The sequence below is a fragment of the Apodemus sylvaticus genome, chromosome 5 (assembly GCF_947179515.1).
Source record: "Apodemus sylvaticus chromosome 5, mApoSyl1.1, whole genome shotgun sequence".
Lineage (NCBI taxonomy): Eukaryota > Metazoa > Chordata > Mammalia > Rodentia > Muridae > Apodemus > Apodemus sylvaticus.
In genome coordinates, this window is record NC_067476.1 from 163,538,949 (window position 1) to 163,552,019 (window position 13,071).

The window sequence follows — 13,071 nt, forward strand, 5'->3', positions numbered from 1 at the left end:
CTGTTCTAAGAGATGCCCTTACTTGGTCAAACAGGAAGCTACTGCCCTCTACATGCCTCCTCCCTGAGACCCCAGGCTTTCCGATGAATGCCTGGGAGAATTTGTTCCACTTTCTGACAGACTAACCTTTTTAGACTAAGAAACTCTCAGCCTTTGGGCCGTACCCCTGCAAGCTTAGGTCCCAGTTCAATGCTGAGGCAGTACAATCAGCATTTGGCTTCTTGGTGTAGGACAGCTCTCAGGGTCTGGTGGCTGTGCTCTGCCATAAAGCATCTAGGAACTGGTTTCACCCCCCGCAGAGGACACACCAACACAAGCTGCAGCAAGACGCCAGAATAGAGGAGTGTGTGGTACCAACCTGGAGGAGGAGTGCCTGTCTGCTGGGCTCTGCCCATCAGTTCTGGCAAGAAACTCCAATGGTCAGGACCCTGGTCTCCCCACCTCTGTGCCTCACCTTCCTTCTTTCCTTGGGCTGCCCAGGACAAATCATGGAGGCCCAGAAAATATTTTGGACAAGAAGGGACAGACTTGGGGGTATCATGGCCCCTTCTGCTTCAGGGTCTGCTTCAGGGTTGGAGACGGAATGTACTACAGGCAGCAGAAAGGCCTTCATTTCCATCCTGCTGTTCAGATAAGTTCCTCAATTGGTCTGGTCCTACAGCTTGTCTGATGGTTTATGACCAGGGGGCAGGATGAGGATGGGAGACAGGAGGAAGGGCAGTGGCAGGGTTCTTGGTAGCTATATTAAGGACTTGGTTCACTGGCTTCCTCCTGAAGAGGAGGATGCTCAAATTTAGCAGCAGTAACCATGCCTAGTGACATACATACCTACGGCCTTCACCTCAGTCGGCTCCTTACTTAAGAAACAGAATTAGGGAGCTGGAGAAATGGCTCAGCGGTTAGGAGCACTCACTGCCTCTTCAGATGATCCATTCAGTTCTCAGCACTCACAAGATGGTTCCCAACCACCTGCAACTCCAGCACCAGGGATCCCAAGGCACCAGGCATGCATGTGATACACACACACACACACACACACACACACACACACACACACATGCACACGCACATATGTGCAGGCGAAGCACTCATATGGATGAAGCAAATAAATCAAAAAATGAAAAAGCAAAAGGAAGCCAGGCATGGTGGCTCATGCTTTTAATCCCAGCACTCAGGAGGCAGAGGCAGGCAGGTCTCTGTGAGTTCGAGGCCAGCCTGGTCTACAGAGTGAGTTCCAGGACAGCCATAGCTACATAGTAATACTCTGTCTCAAAAAAAACAGAGCAAAACAAAGCAAACAAAAGAAAGGAAGGAAGGAAGGAAGGAAGGAAGGAAGGAAGGAAGGAAGGGAGGAAGGGAGGAAGGGAGGAAGGGAGGAAGGGAGGAAGGGAGGAAGGGAGGAAGGGAGGGAGGAAGGGAGGAAGGGAGGAAGGCAGAGAAATCGACATGGAAGGGATCTCACATCTTCATACCCCTCTCTCCTGAATTCCCTTCCTCTCCATCCAAGGGAGTGTCACCTGTCTGTCTTGTGCCTTGCACTGTGACTGTGTCCAGGAAGCTTCCCTAGGTTGGTGAGTGCCTTGTATCATTTCAAAGGTTCATGAGTTACGGATATGATCACAGACACCTCTCTCATCACAGCAGGGGAAACTGAAGCTAGGACAAACGGAGCGCCTAGGAACAGCACTGCAGGTGAGGACACGGAGCTTAGACCTTGTGCACAGCCTCATGCAGCTGCTGTGGTCTGGTCTACATCTATGCACACTTGGAGTGTGGGTGCTTGGAGATGACTTACACCATGCTGCCTGTGTCCAGTCTCTAGTTCCCTCCCTCTCCTTACTCCAGTATCTGGGATGTGATAACAGACACCGAGGCCTTTGCCTTCCACAGATACACGGGTGGTGCGGTATGCCTACTTGTAGCTAGTTACAGGAGCATGTCTTGCCTTTGCCCCTGTGATGCCTGCAAATGCTGCAGGCTACTGCCTCTTGATCCCCTTCTAACCAGGACCCACTGCCTCTCCCTCAAGCTGAACTGGATGGAAGGATTGAGGGTCCACACGGGAGACAGGTTAGGGGTGGCCTTTATGGTTGGATGACCCCTTGACTCCCTTGCTTCTTGGTTTCCTCACCAGGGAGTGGAAGCCTGAAAAGTCCAGGAAGCAGCCAATGGGCTAAGACCTATGGGAGTGTGGCCTACAGAACACCTCTGCCTTCCACCGCCTGTCACCTTCCCGCACCAGGGCCTTAGAACTGACCTTCAGGCCCTGGGCAGAGTCACCACCTGCTGACGTGACCTGGCATGAAGAGGATGCTTCATGCTGTGTGTCCAACTGTTGAGATGTTGGCTGAGCCAGGCCACAGGTCATACATCACCCAATTCCAACAGTGTCTCTGTGTGGGTCTGCCCACTAGCAAATGCCTTAGCACACAGATTGCCAGAACAAGGCCCTCTACTGCCCAATCTGGAAACAAACAAATAAATACAGAAGTCTGTGATGACAGGCTGGAGGGATGTGTCCACCTTGGGGTGGTGTCCTGGTATGGTGCTCAACCTGTACACTGGTCTCTGGCAGTCATGCGTCCGTAAGCAAGAGAGCACTCTCTCAGCTGTACAGAGTCAAACACGGGAAATGAAGACCTCAAGGGCCCAGAGGCCCTGTTTCTTATTGCCTGCCTGGACTGTGTTTGTTTCACTTGGATCAGATTTTACTGTGGGATGCTGTGAACCTTTGCCAGCTGCTACAAAACTGTAAATTTTGACCATCGATGTCAAGAACTAAATTCAAGTAATTGGTGGGTATCTCCAGTCATCTTGGCTGCAGAGAGGTCTGTGAGGGGTCTGGAGAGTCCATTACTACCCCAGCTGAGGCTCCAACCCTTCATCCACCAGCCTGCTTCTTTCTCCAGGCAAACAGCACAGAAAATTTCCCCAGCACAGTGGTGAGGGATCTCTGGGGCTGCAGGTTCAGGAATTAACTTCTGTTCCTGGGATGTTCTGTGGTGACAGTTTCCCCAAGCACCTAGGCCAAGGCCAGAGCACACCAGGCCTCCTGACGTAGGACCCCATTGAGACCAGCCTGGGGGCTCAGGGTCGAGGAGGTGAAGGCAAAGTCTTCAGGTTCGAACTTGAACTCCAAATGGCTGGAGGCCAGGGATTCGTCTGCTGGGCTGGAGGCCTGCAGGGGATGGAACAGAGTTTGGAGGAGCCTACCACCTCTCTGGGACTGGGACACATGGCACAGGGTGATTTGCTCAAGAGCCCATGAGCCTAGAATGAGCACAAGAGTCCCCTGAAGAGCAGGACTAGTAAGTCCCGCAGGCCCCTGGACCATGCCACACACAGCTCCTGGGAAGAGGCCACCATATTGGTGTCTGAGGGCCGTGTGCACAGTGAAGCTCTGGGAGGGGTCTTGGGGACTCTGATGGGATTGGAGTTGATGAAGAGTCAAGGTTTTCCAGAGACATGTGAGGACCTATCTCTTGCACTCCCCTGACTCATCCTCCTTACCTGGGAGGTGATGGTGGGCCCAGCACACACTGTAGATGCCAGACTGGCATCCTTCAAAGTGGTGGCTGAGCTCTCTGTGTTGAGGAGAGTGGGAGAAGAGGCTGTGGTGTTTGCTGTGGATCCTGCGAGGGAAAGGGGGGCATGTTTACAGAAGGTGCCATATCTGATCATATTTCCCACCAAGCCAAGCCGTCAATTCTCCTGTCCTTCTCCAGAAAGATTCAGAGACTTCTTCTTCTTCCTTTTTTTTTTTTTCAAGACAGGGTTTTTCTGTGTACCCCTGGCTGTCCTGGAACTCACTCTGTAGATCAGGCTGGCCTCAAACTCAGAAATTCACCTGCCTCTGACTCCCAAGATTCAGAGACTTCTTAAAGCCACACATTACTGAATGCTGCAGGATCAGGTGTAGCTTCATCCACCCCCCATCTGTCCGTGTGCCCTTCCCCCAGCAAGGCTAAGGATGCCCATCAGAGACTGGGTTAGAATGAGACTTGGAACCCTGAGAGTGGCCCCTCCTGGCTTCCTGCTTACCTGAGGAGCCCTTGATTTTGGCAGGGTTCTTCGGCTTCCGTTTTCTCGTCTGGATACTCTCCTTTTTCATCGCCAGTGGCCTTGGCACCTGGCAGGGACAGCAAGGGTAGGCGACTGCTTCCTGTCTCTGCTCACCCCTGGGCCTTTGCACAGTCACCTTCCTGAACTACCCTGGAGAGCCATTCCCCTCTTAGATGCTGGCTGACCTGCAGGCACAGGCCTGTTGAGTCAGCTTCCCTTAGGTGCTATTTCATCTGCCTGAGAGTTGGGAGGCAGGGGTAGAGTGCAGAGAGGGCAAGATTTGGGCATCCAGCATCCCTCCTAGGCTGAAAAGCCCTGGGGAGCTCCTACTGTACAGGGCAGGTCTGTACAGTAGACGAGGAGGCAACAGCTTGGTCTCCCAGAGGAGTGGGTATGCAGACAGTCAGCACATGTGTAACACTCCCAGAGCATGCTCAAGCCAGGAGCCAAAGGCCATCCTGTCTCTCTGGGGAGGAGGGGAACCGCGTGATTCTTGGTAGAGGTAGCTATGCCTGGCCACTCACCCCATGGAGCTTCATGTAGAGGCCACAGGCATTGCACACTGGTTCGCCTTCAGCGTTGCGCCTCCAGAGGGTGGTGGTGGCAGTGTGACAGTTGGAGCAGCAGAGGCCGGATCGACGGGATGAGGACTGTGGGGACAAGTGAGCTGGGGTGAGCCTAGAAATTAGGGAACTCAGACTTGAGGGGGGAACTCTGGTGCAATCAGTGCCAACTAACTGGATGGAAGGAAGCTAGACTCAGCAGTTACCAGCCGCCAGGTCATGGATGAGTGCGATGCTTGGGTGCTGAAGGCTTGAGGCCTGCGTGGGCCTGTCTGTCAAGGCATCATGTCCTTTGCTCCACAAAGCTTTGACTCTTTGGCTTTCTGGTCCCAGGACTAATCCTTTTACCTCTGGGCATTTCCCATCCCTGGGATGTAACAGACCTTTCAGGGTCTAGTTGTGGGGTTCTGAGCCCAGGAAGGCCTAATGTAGAAGAAATACAGCTATTGATTGTTGATCAACAACCAGGTTGACCTAATCCAGCACCTCTGTGGGGGATTAGTACCCTGAATGCCACAGAGTCCTCAGGAAGTCAGGCCTGGACAGGTTAACTCTCAGGATTCTGCTGTCTGGTCGCCTGTACACCTGTCTCCCAAGAGCTCAGAACACACATTGACAACACCCCCCACACCCCACAGCATCCCCAGTACCCACAGAGGATTAAGTAGAGGGTGCAGGTTCCTATCTGTTATGTGTCACCCCTGCTGTGCTCAGTGCCTGGAGACCCCTGATCTCACACTCTTAAATCCCACCAGAGACCCCAGACTTCCTTGCGTTTGGGGAACTTGGGTCCTGAGCTAGAAAGGAAGCTGGGCACAGGAATCTGAGCCTAAATAATGAAGTTTGTGGATGGGGCTGGAGAGATGGCTCAGCGGTTAAGAGCACTGACTGCTTTTCAGAAGGTCTTGAGTTCAAATCCCAGCAACCACGTGGTGGCTCACAACCATCCATAAAAGATGGTTCTGGTATATCTGGAGACAGCTACAGTATACTTAGATATAGTAATAAATTAATCTTTGGGCCGGAGCAAGCAGGCTGATCAGAGCGAGCAGAGGTCCTGAATTCAAAATTCCCAGCAACCACATGATGGCTCACAACCATCAGTACAGCTACAGTGTACTTATATACATTAAATAAATAAATAAATAGATAGATAGATAGATAAATTAAATCTTTTTTTTTAAATAAAGTTGGTAGGGGAGCAAGGAATGAGCCTCCTGTGCTGCATTTGGGGAATCCTCCCGGAGGGTGCAACTGTCTTCACCAAGCTCAATGTCTCCTGAGCTGCCTGAGATCTGAACCTTTCCTGCACTGCTCATAGTTCAGTATGTGATGGGATCTTGTTCCTATTATTGAAAACTCCATCTAAACACCTGGACCCTAAGCCCTTCCTGAATTCCACAGCCCAGCCTTGCTGTGACACTACTGTCACCAGACAGTACTATTCTGTCCCCACTTTGGACAGTACTCTTTGGACAGTACATCTGACCCTCATCCCCATCTGTCCCCTTATGGTTCAGGGTTGAAAATTCAACTACAATTCTATAACACTGACCACAAGATTGTCCTCAGCAGTACTTGGAACATGACTAGTAAGATATCTGTCTTTATCTGGGAATCACACTTAACTAGGTGCCTGGCACTTTGCAGTTGCCAGTTCCTGCTGGACCTTTAGACTCAGGGGAGCCCTGGCCTCTGGCCTCTCTTCTTCCATGAACCAGCTAGGAACTATGGGAACCTTCTGAGACATGGCAGGTCAGAGGTAAAAGTATGTAGCCTATGTGCAGACCATACATAGGAAGAAAGGTGCACACACCGTATCTTCACACACCAGAAGTGCAAGAGAGAAGCCTGGAAACCATGGTGGGATCTTTTATGGTGAATATCTTTTACTTTTATAAAATTAAAATTGTAGGAAAACATAACCAACTGAGTACTTGCCTTTCCCTCAAACTTCACAACTGTGAAGTCATTGCCCAGAAGGGAAACGGAAGTTTCAGACATGTCAAGGGACCACAGCAAAATGAGGAGCCAGGTGGACAGAACCTTCTCTCTCTGTTGAGCACTTGGGGCATATCTCCATCTGCCACACCCCAATGCCCCCTCCCCCTCCCCCACCCCCCATCCTCCATCTGCCTTTCCTCCCTGTCTATGCCAGCAGCCTGGTCAACCGGCAGCCTCTCCTGCATGCACTTCTTCTTCTTTTTTTTTTTTTTTCAAGAGAAGTTCATCTTCAATGGCTGTTCACCTGAAGGAGAGCAACATTAAGTGTCAGGCTCCACACACTGGGGTCCTCCAAACACAGCAGCCTTGGAGCGCAAAGGTAGTCCTGCCAAGGTGGACACACAGGGAAGGTGACTGGAGCCCACCTTGGAGGGCAAGTCATGTATTCAGGGAAGCCGTTTGAAAATGCAAGCTGCAATACAAAGTGTTGCAGAGTGGCTTCCTTGTCCAGAACCTAGTTACCCAAAATTGGCTGAGAGAGCCGACTGGAGCCTTGGGGATAGGCCAAGACTTGAAAGGTTCCAAGGGAACCCTCTCCTGTAGCAGATATAGCAGATTCAGTCTAACTTTATCCCTTGTCTGCTGACAGAAAACTGAGATGGGGGTATGAGTGGTGACAAGAGTGGGTTTGGGGCCAGGGACCCCCATTACTCTACCCCAGAGCAGACAAGGATTCTTGCCTGATTCTTCTTTGTTTATCACTGTGTCTGAGTGTCCAGTGCAGAGCCTGGCACAGAGGAGAGTGGGCAGAGTCAAGCAAGGGATGGGACAGGTCTGCTGCCTGGGGAGACTGCACTCTGAGGCCTGCGATGCAGTCCTCCATGACTGGGCTGTGTCTCTATGGTTTCCTCGATAGTGAATGTCACAGAGACCAGGGTGGGCAGCTCATGGAGGGCACAGTAGCCTCTGGGGTGGCCCCTCAGATGGCAAGATGCAAATTATTGGGCAGAATGGGCCTGCAGATCCCAAACCCCAGCTCAGAGGAAGGGAAGCCTTGCTTCCCTAAGGCCCCTTCTTGCATCCTACCTGCCTCCTGGAGCTTAGCAGGTTGTTCCCATCTCTCAGGGCCTCAACACTGAGCATATACAGCCCCAAGTTTGTGACTCAGAACTACCTTCAACATACCCGACAGACTGGGCCCGGTCCTCAGGCACTGCCTGTTATGGGCGTGGGGCCTTCTGAAGCTTGGAGGGTAAGAAGCCTACTCCCAGGCAGAGATTTCACACTCGTGGTGGTGGTGGGGGTTCACACCTTTAGACAGGAGGACCTGGTACTCAGGACTAGTCCTGTCCAGGTCTGAGACCCATGAGCCTCCATAGCTGCCAACTCCAACCTAAACACATATTTATAACTTGAACTTGAAGGTTGGCCTGTGAGATGACAGAGCTAAGATACTTCCTGCCTCAGTAACTTCTTCTTCTTCTTTTTTAAAAGATTTATTTATGTAAGTACATTGTAGCTGTCTCATTATGGATGGTTGTGAGCCATCATGTGGTTGCTGGTATTTGAACTCAGGACCTTTGGAAGAGCAGCCGGTGCTCTTAACCACTGAGCCATCTCTCCAGCCTGCCTCAGTAACTTCTGGTGACCCAAGCCTGAGTCCTGACATCTCCAACACCTGTGCTGCTATGCACTGAGAAGAACCAAAAGTGAAGACAAGATTTAGCCAGCAAGCGAAGCAAAGGGCAGAAGCCTGGTTTCTTAGAGACCCTCGAAGCACAGGCAGAAAGTGTTTCCCAAGGACACATATCCAAAGACCCTCTCATTCAGGCACACAGCGCCACCATGGAAGTACCTCAGCTTTATCTGTGCTGGATCACCCTGAGGCCTCTAATACTCAGGCTAGGTACCACCAACACAGTCCCACTGCAAGATTAAGCATTTAGGGTCCCACAGAGACTGTATCCAGGGGATGTATTTGTTATTATAATGTATCCTGAGCAGACTCATTCTCAAAACTGATTCTGAGATATTCTGTGACTGTGTAGCAAGTGGCTTTGAAACTTATCTTTTTTTTTTTTGATTTTGTTTTTTTCTCTTTTTTCTTTTCTTTTGTTTTTTTTTTTTTGTTTTTTTTTTTTTTTGTGTGTGTGTTTTGTTTTGTTTTTGTTTTTGGTTTTTTTGAGACAGGGTTTCTCTGTGTAGCCCTGGCTGTCCTGGAACTCACTCTGTAGACCAGGCTGGCCTCGAACTCAGAAATCCGCCTGCCTCTGCTTCCCAGAGTGCTGGGTGGCAGCATGTGCCGCCACCACCGCTGGCGAAAATGATCTTGTATGCCAAGTACCAAGTAACCTGCAATGGGCTGTAAGGTTACAATGTTGCAGTGGGTTGTGAGACCTGAGCCAGGGCCCTATCAGGACTCCTTGCCTGGATCCTGATGGTTCCCTGGATATTTTCAAACTCCAGGAGGAAATGAGTTGGCCTGGTCCAACCAGGAGCCTTGGGCAGCCTACAGTGCCTGTGCTTCAATCCTTAACCCATTCTTCAGGAACCCAGACACCGCTGAGTTTGTAGGAACCAGCTAGTCCTTTTATCCCCTTTGTGGCCCTGGCCCCTCCCTGCCACACTCACCAGACGCTTCTGGGGCCTCACTAGCGGTCGGTTGACCCCGTTCATTTTGTGATAGAGGCCGCAGGCATTGCATAGATAGTGTCCGGTGCCGTCTCTGCGCCAGAGTGGTGTAGACAGGGCTCCACAGTTGACACACTCCCGGCCCTCACCAGGGAACTCCTCCAAGAAGTCAGGTACTGTGGGGACAAGAAGCTTGTGGACTGGGGCCTCTGCCCCACCAGGATGCCTGAGGGTGTCTGCTGTGCTTGACCTCCTGTGTCTTAAACTTACTCATTTAAAAAGCAATGTATTTATTTATATACTTAATCATATTTTATTTTCAGTGAAACTTGTTAGGTAGGGCTGCTTTAATAAGGCTGGAGTGTAAATGAGCCACACTCTAAAGCAGATACCTGAGATGGCCCCTTTCTTAACTAGGTTCCACACCAGCCTTTGTATTTTTAATATGTTTTGGAAGCAGGCAGAAGGACATGGATGGCAGAGCCTTATCCCCCCACCCCATCCCACTCGAGGATCTCCGTGTAAAAGAGAACAGGCGTCAAGGTCAGAGGATTGGGAGACAGATTTGAGATTCTACAAGGGCCTTTGTTGTGGGATCACCCACTGTTCTCCCTCAGAAGAGACATTAGTGGGACATTAGGGACCACTCATATGCAAACAGTTCTAGCCAGTCACACACTGTATTCGAGCAGTGAGACATTGGCTCAGGGCAGGGAGGGATCAATCAGTCATCTGCTGTCTGGAGGTGGGGATCCGGCACAGGGGCTGCCCTTGTCCTTCTAAATGTGTTAGTAGCTTAAGAATAGTCTGGGGCTGTGAATCAGGGGCCCAAGCTTCCAAGTTCTTGGAGGGATGGCCTAGATAAGGCCCCGAGGCTGCAACAGAGCTAGGCCCCCTGCTGGGTCTGTTCCTCAAAAATACTCAGAAACCTAGACAAATGATTCCCTGCTCAACAACCTGGAATCTAATCTATGCTCCTGTGAGGTAGGGAACGCTCAAGATGGAATGCCAATGTTACAGAACGACATGACTGTCGTGACTTGATCAAATAATCACTATTTTGAACTTTATAAAATTCATTTTCAGCCCCGCGCCTGCCTGTAAACTCAGCACTTTAGAAGGCTGAAGCAGGGGGATTGCCATCAAATTTGGAACTAGGTTGGTCTACGTAATGACACCCTGTCTTAAAACCAAAAATAATTTCCAAAGCTTCCCATGAAAACTTTTAAATGTAGGTTTCAAATCGACATAACCTAGAATGCTTTTTAGGGTTTGGTCGGGTGAAAAGCAGAAATATATTATTTTCTTGCTATTGTGCTGAAAAAAGAATTCTGTATCGAGCGTTTTCCCATCATATTGTGTTTCATGAAGGTTCCTCTGTCCTACCAATTCTAGTTGGGAATCTGCGTGGTCAGACTAGGCGGAAGAGCCCTGACTGCAGAAGAGTGCATTTCGGATTTTCGCATTTCGTAGTGCGCGGGTTTATTGCTGCCTCTTAGTTTTAGAGCCAGGTTCACCGTGCAGCCCCAGCCGGGTACTCACCGAAGGATGTCCTACGACCAGGGAGGCCACCAGGGAGACCTTGCAGACCTTGCAGGATGCTGCTGTCGAAGGGTCCGGAGGTCCACGAAGGGGCTACGTCGGGACTCATGTATGCTGGGTAGGTTGTAGGGTACGAGGCACCCATGGGCCTCCCGAGCGGGGTCGGGTACTGTTCGCGAGCCAGCAGCGCGCCCTGGAAGGCGCCGCCGTCCCGGACCCCGGCGCTGCCGCCGCTGCCCGATCCCGGGGGGCTGTGAGCGAACGGGAAGGTGGTGGCTCCTGGTGGGTGTGCGGCTGGCGGGTGCGGGCTTCCGGAGCCGAAGGCTGAGGAATCAGCAGCAACTGCTTGCGTCCAGCTAGAGTGCGCGGCGAGCGCGGGAGGCTGCGAGCCCGGCTCACACGAAGGCAGGTACGGCAGCATGGAGGGCACGCGAGTGGGTGCCACGAACACCGGGGAGCCGGCTCCGGAAGAGTGCAGAAAGGATCCAGAGTCGGCGTAGGTGCCCTGGCCGGGACTCTGGGCCAGCGCCAAGCTTTGGTACATTTTCCCCCCGCGCGAGCTTGACCGGCAGAGAAGAAAGACAGGCGTCTAGGACAGGATCACTGGGGCCCCTCCATCAGTTACTGCACTCGCCTCGGGCAGGTGCTGCTGCTCAGTTTGCACACTCCAAGTCGCTTCACCGGCGCAGGTCCCGGAATCCTCTGGGTGAAATGAGTTTAGATGAGGCGCAGGACCCCAGGAATGAGGTCCTTGCTTTGCAGAGATCGCCAGCCAAAGCCCTCACAGGAAGGTGCGGTGCTGGCCTAGGGGCGGTGACCGGTGGGTGGTAGACTGGGTCTTCATGGAGCCTCTCTGTAGGGAATCCCGGGAACTTGGGCTGCCCCGCCCCCGCCGAGCCGCCCCTTCCCTCTTCGAGTCGGTCCCTCCCTCCGCTCAGGGTCAGCGCCCGGGCTCCGGCCGCAGTGCCACGTGACCCGAACAGGCTCAGCGGTCGGGCTCTGAGACCACAGCGCACCGGCAAACCCTCAGCTGAGCCCGAACAAACGCAGGGAGTGGGAGGAGGCTGAGCGCCGCAGTCCTGGGACGGCAGCAGCTCTGAACCGTCTCGAACTCTGTTGCTACGGTCACGGGTGCCAGTCCTAGCCCCACGTCTATTCCGAGCTCCGGCCCAAAGCTGGTTTAGTGTCCTGTGGCTGAGGCCCTACTGAGCCTAGGGACACAAGGTGCTGGAGCCATGTTGGCCCGCGCTTGATCCACCCTATACTCCCGAACCTACGTGGGGATCTAGCTTTGATGGGAACCGCAGGGCTTGGGGGCACTATTCTCTTACTTGGTGTTTTGTTCATAAGCAATGACTCGAAGTCCACAGGAACCCCACCGTCTACTGAGTTTTTGAACAAGCAGGACTACTCTGGAGGGACTCCAGCAAACTCTGAATGGAGTGATGTAGTTCCTAAAGCTTCAATAGAAGACTGGTAGACTCCAAGTACCACAGCTTTCACAGGCTGAGGAACTTGGCAAGAGTCTCTTTCGGGCACTGGAAACTCCTAGGAGACTGGTGCTAGAGTACCTAGTTCAGTTTCGTTGTGACTTCTGTCCTCCTGCTTACCGGGAGTTCCAGATGGAGAGCGCCCAGACGGTGCAGTAGCCCAGGAGGGTTGAAGGCTCGAAGATTGCAGTGAATGTTTCTCACTTGCTCTCGCTGGTCCAGGGGTGTGCAGACTGATATGTGGGCGAGGCAGGAGAGCTCCCGATAAGGGAAACACACGGGCTAAGCTTGGAGTCAATGTCCAGTGTTTCTGCTGCTCAGCGCGGGATTAGTTAGTCAGAAAGGAGCTGAGCATTGTCTGCACACTGGGGTCCGTCCGGTGCTGTCTTCAGCATGTGGAGATCTAGTTGTGAGTCATGAGTGGAAGTGAAGGGGGTATCCTGGGCCTGGGGATGGTACAGACTGTCCTGACAACAAGCTCCGGAATCTGAGCCCTGGGGGTGCAGAGCAGAAGCCGGCTTGGAGGAGTTCTGGGAAGGGTAGCTTGACAGTGCTTCCTGCTTCAAACTACCTCCCACTGCATTCGCCCGGCCTCTCCTTTTCCTCCCTCCTTGAGGTGGGGACTGGGTCAGGGCTCTCGGGTGATGCTCCCAGCACTGACTTCATGGTTCTCCTTTCTGTGGGATGCGCAATACTCCGGTCTCCACTCTTGGCATCCCTTCTCATTAGAACTCTTCAGGCTTTCCCTGTGCAGGTCCTCCTTTTTGCAAAGTGCCCTGGTGCAGAAAGGACATCCAGGTGCCCATCTTGGGAGACTGCTGTGTGCTGTTGGCACTGGC

The 13,071-nt window shown here is 52.3% G+C and overlaps 1 protein-coding gene across 1 annotated transcript; it reads right to left on the bottom strand.

The window, feature by feature from the left end:
- Positions 1-1,211: 1,211 nt before the first annotated feature.
- On the bottom strand, positions 1,212-11,646 carry Gata5 (GATA binding protein 5). The gene is made up of 6 exons (XM_052181600.1): positions 10,743-11,646; positions 9,201-9,376; positions 4,587-4,712; positions 4,042-4,129; positions 3,511-3,632; positions 1,212-3,178 (listed from the first exon to the last, which is right to left on the bottom strand). The coding sequence occupies exons 1-6, from the start codon at positions 11,284-11,286 to the stop codon at positions 3,023-3,025; spliced, it is 1,212 nt and encodes a 403-aa protein (XP_052037560.1). The 5' UTR covers positions 11,287-11,646; the 3' UTR covers positions 1,212-3,022.
- Positions 11,647-13,071: the final 1,425 nt, after the last annotated feature.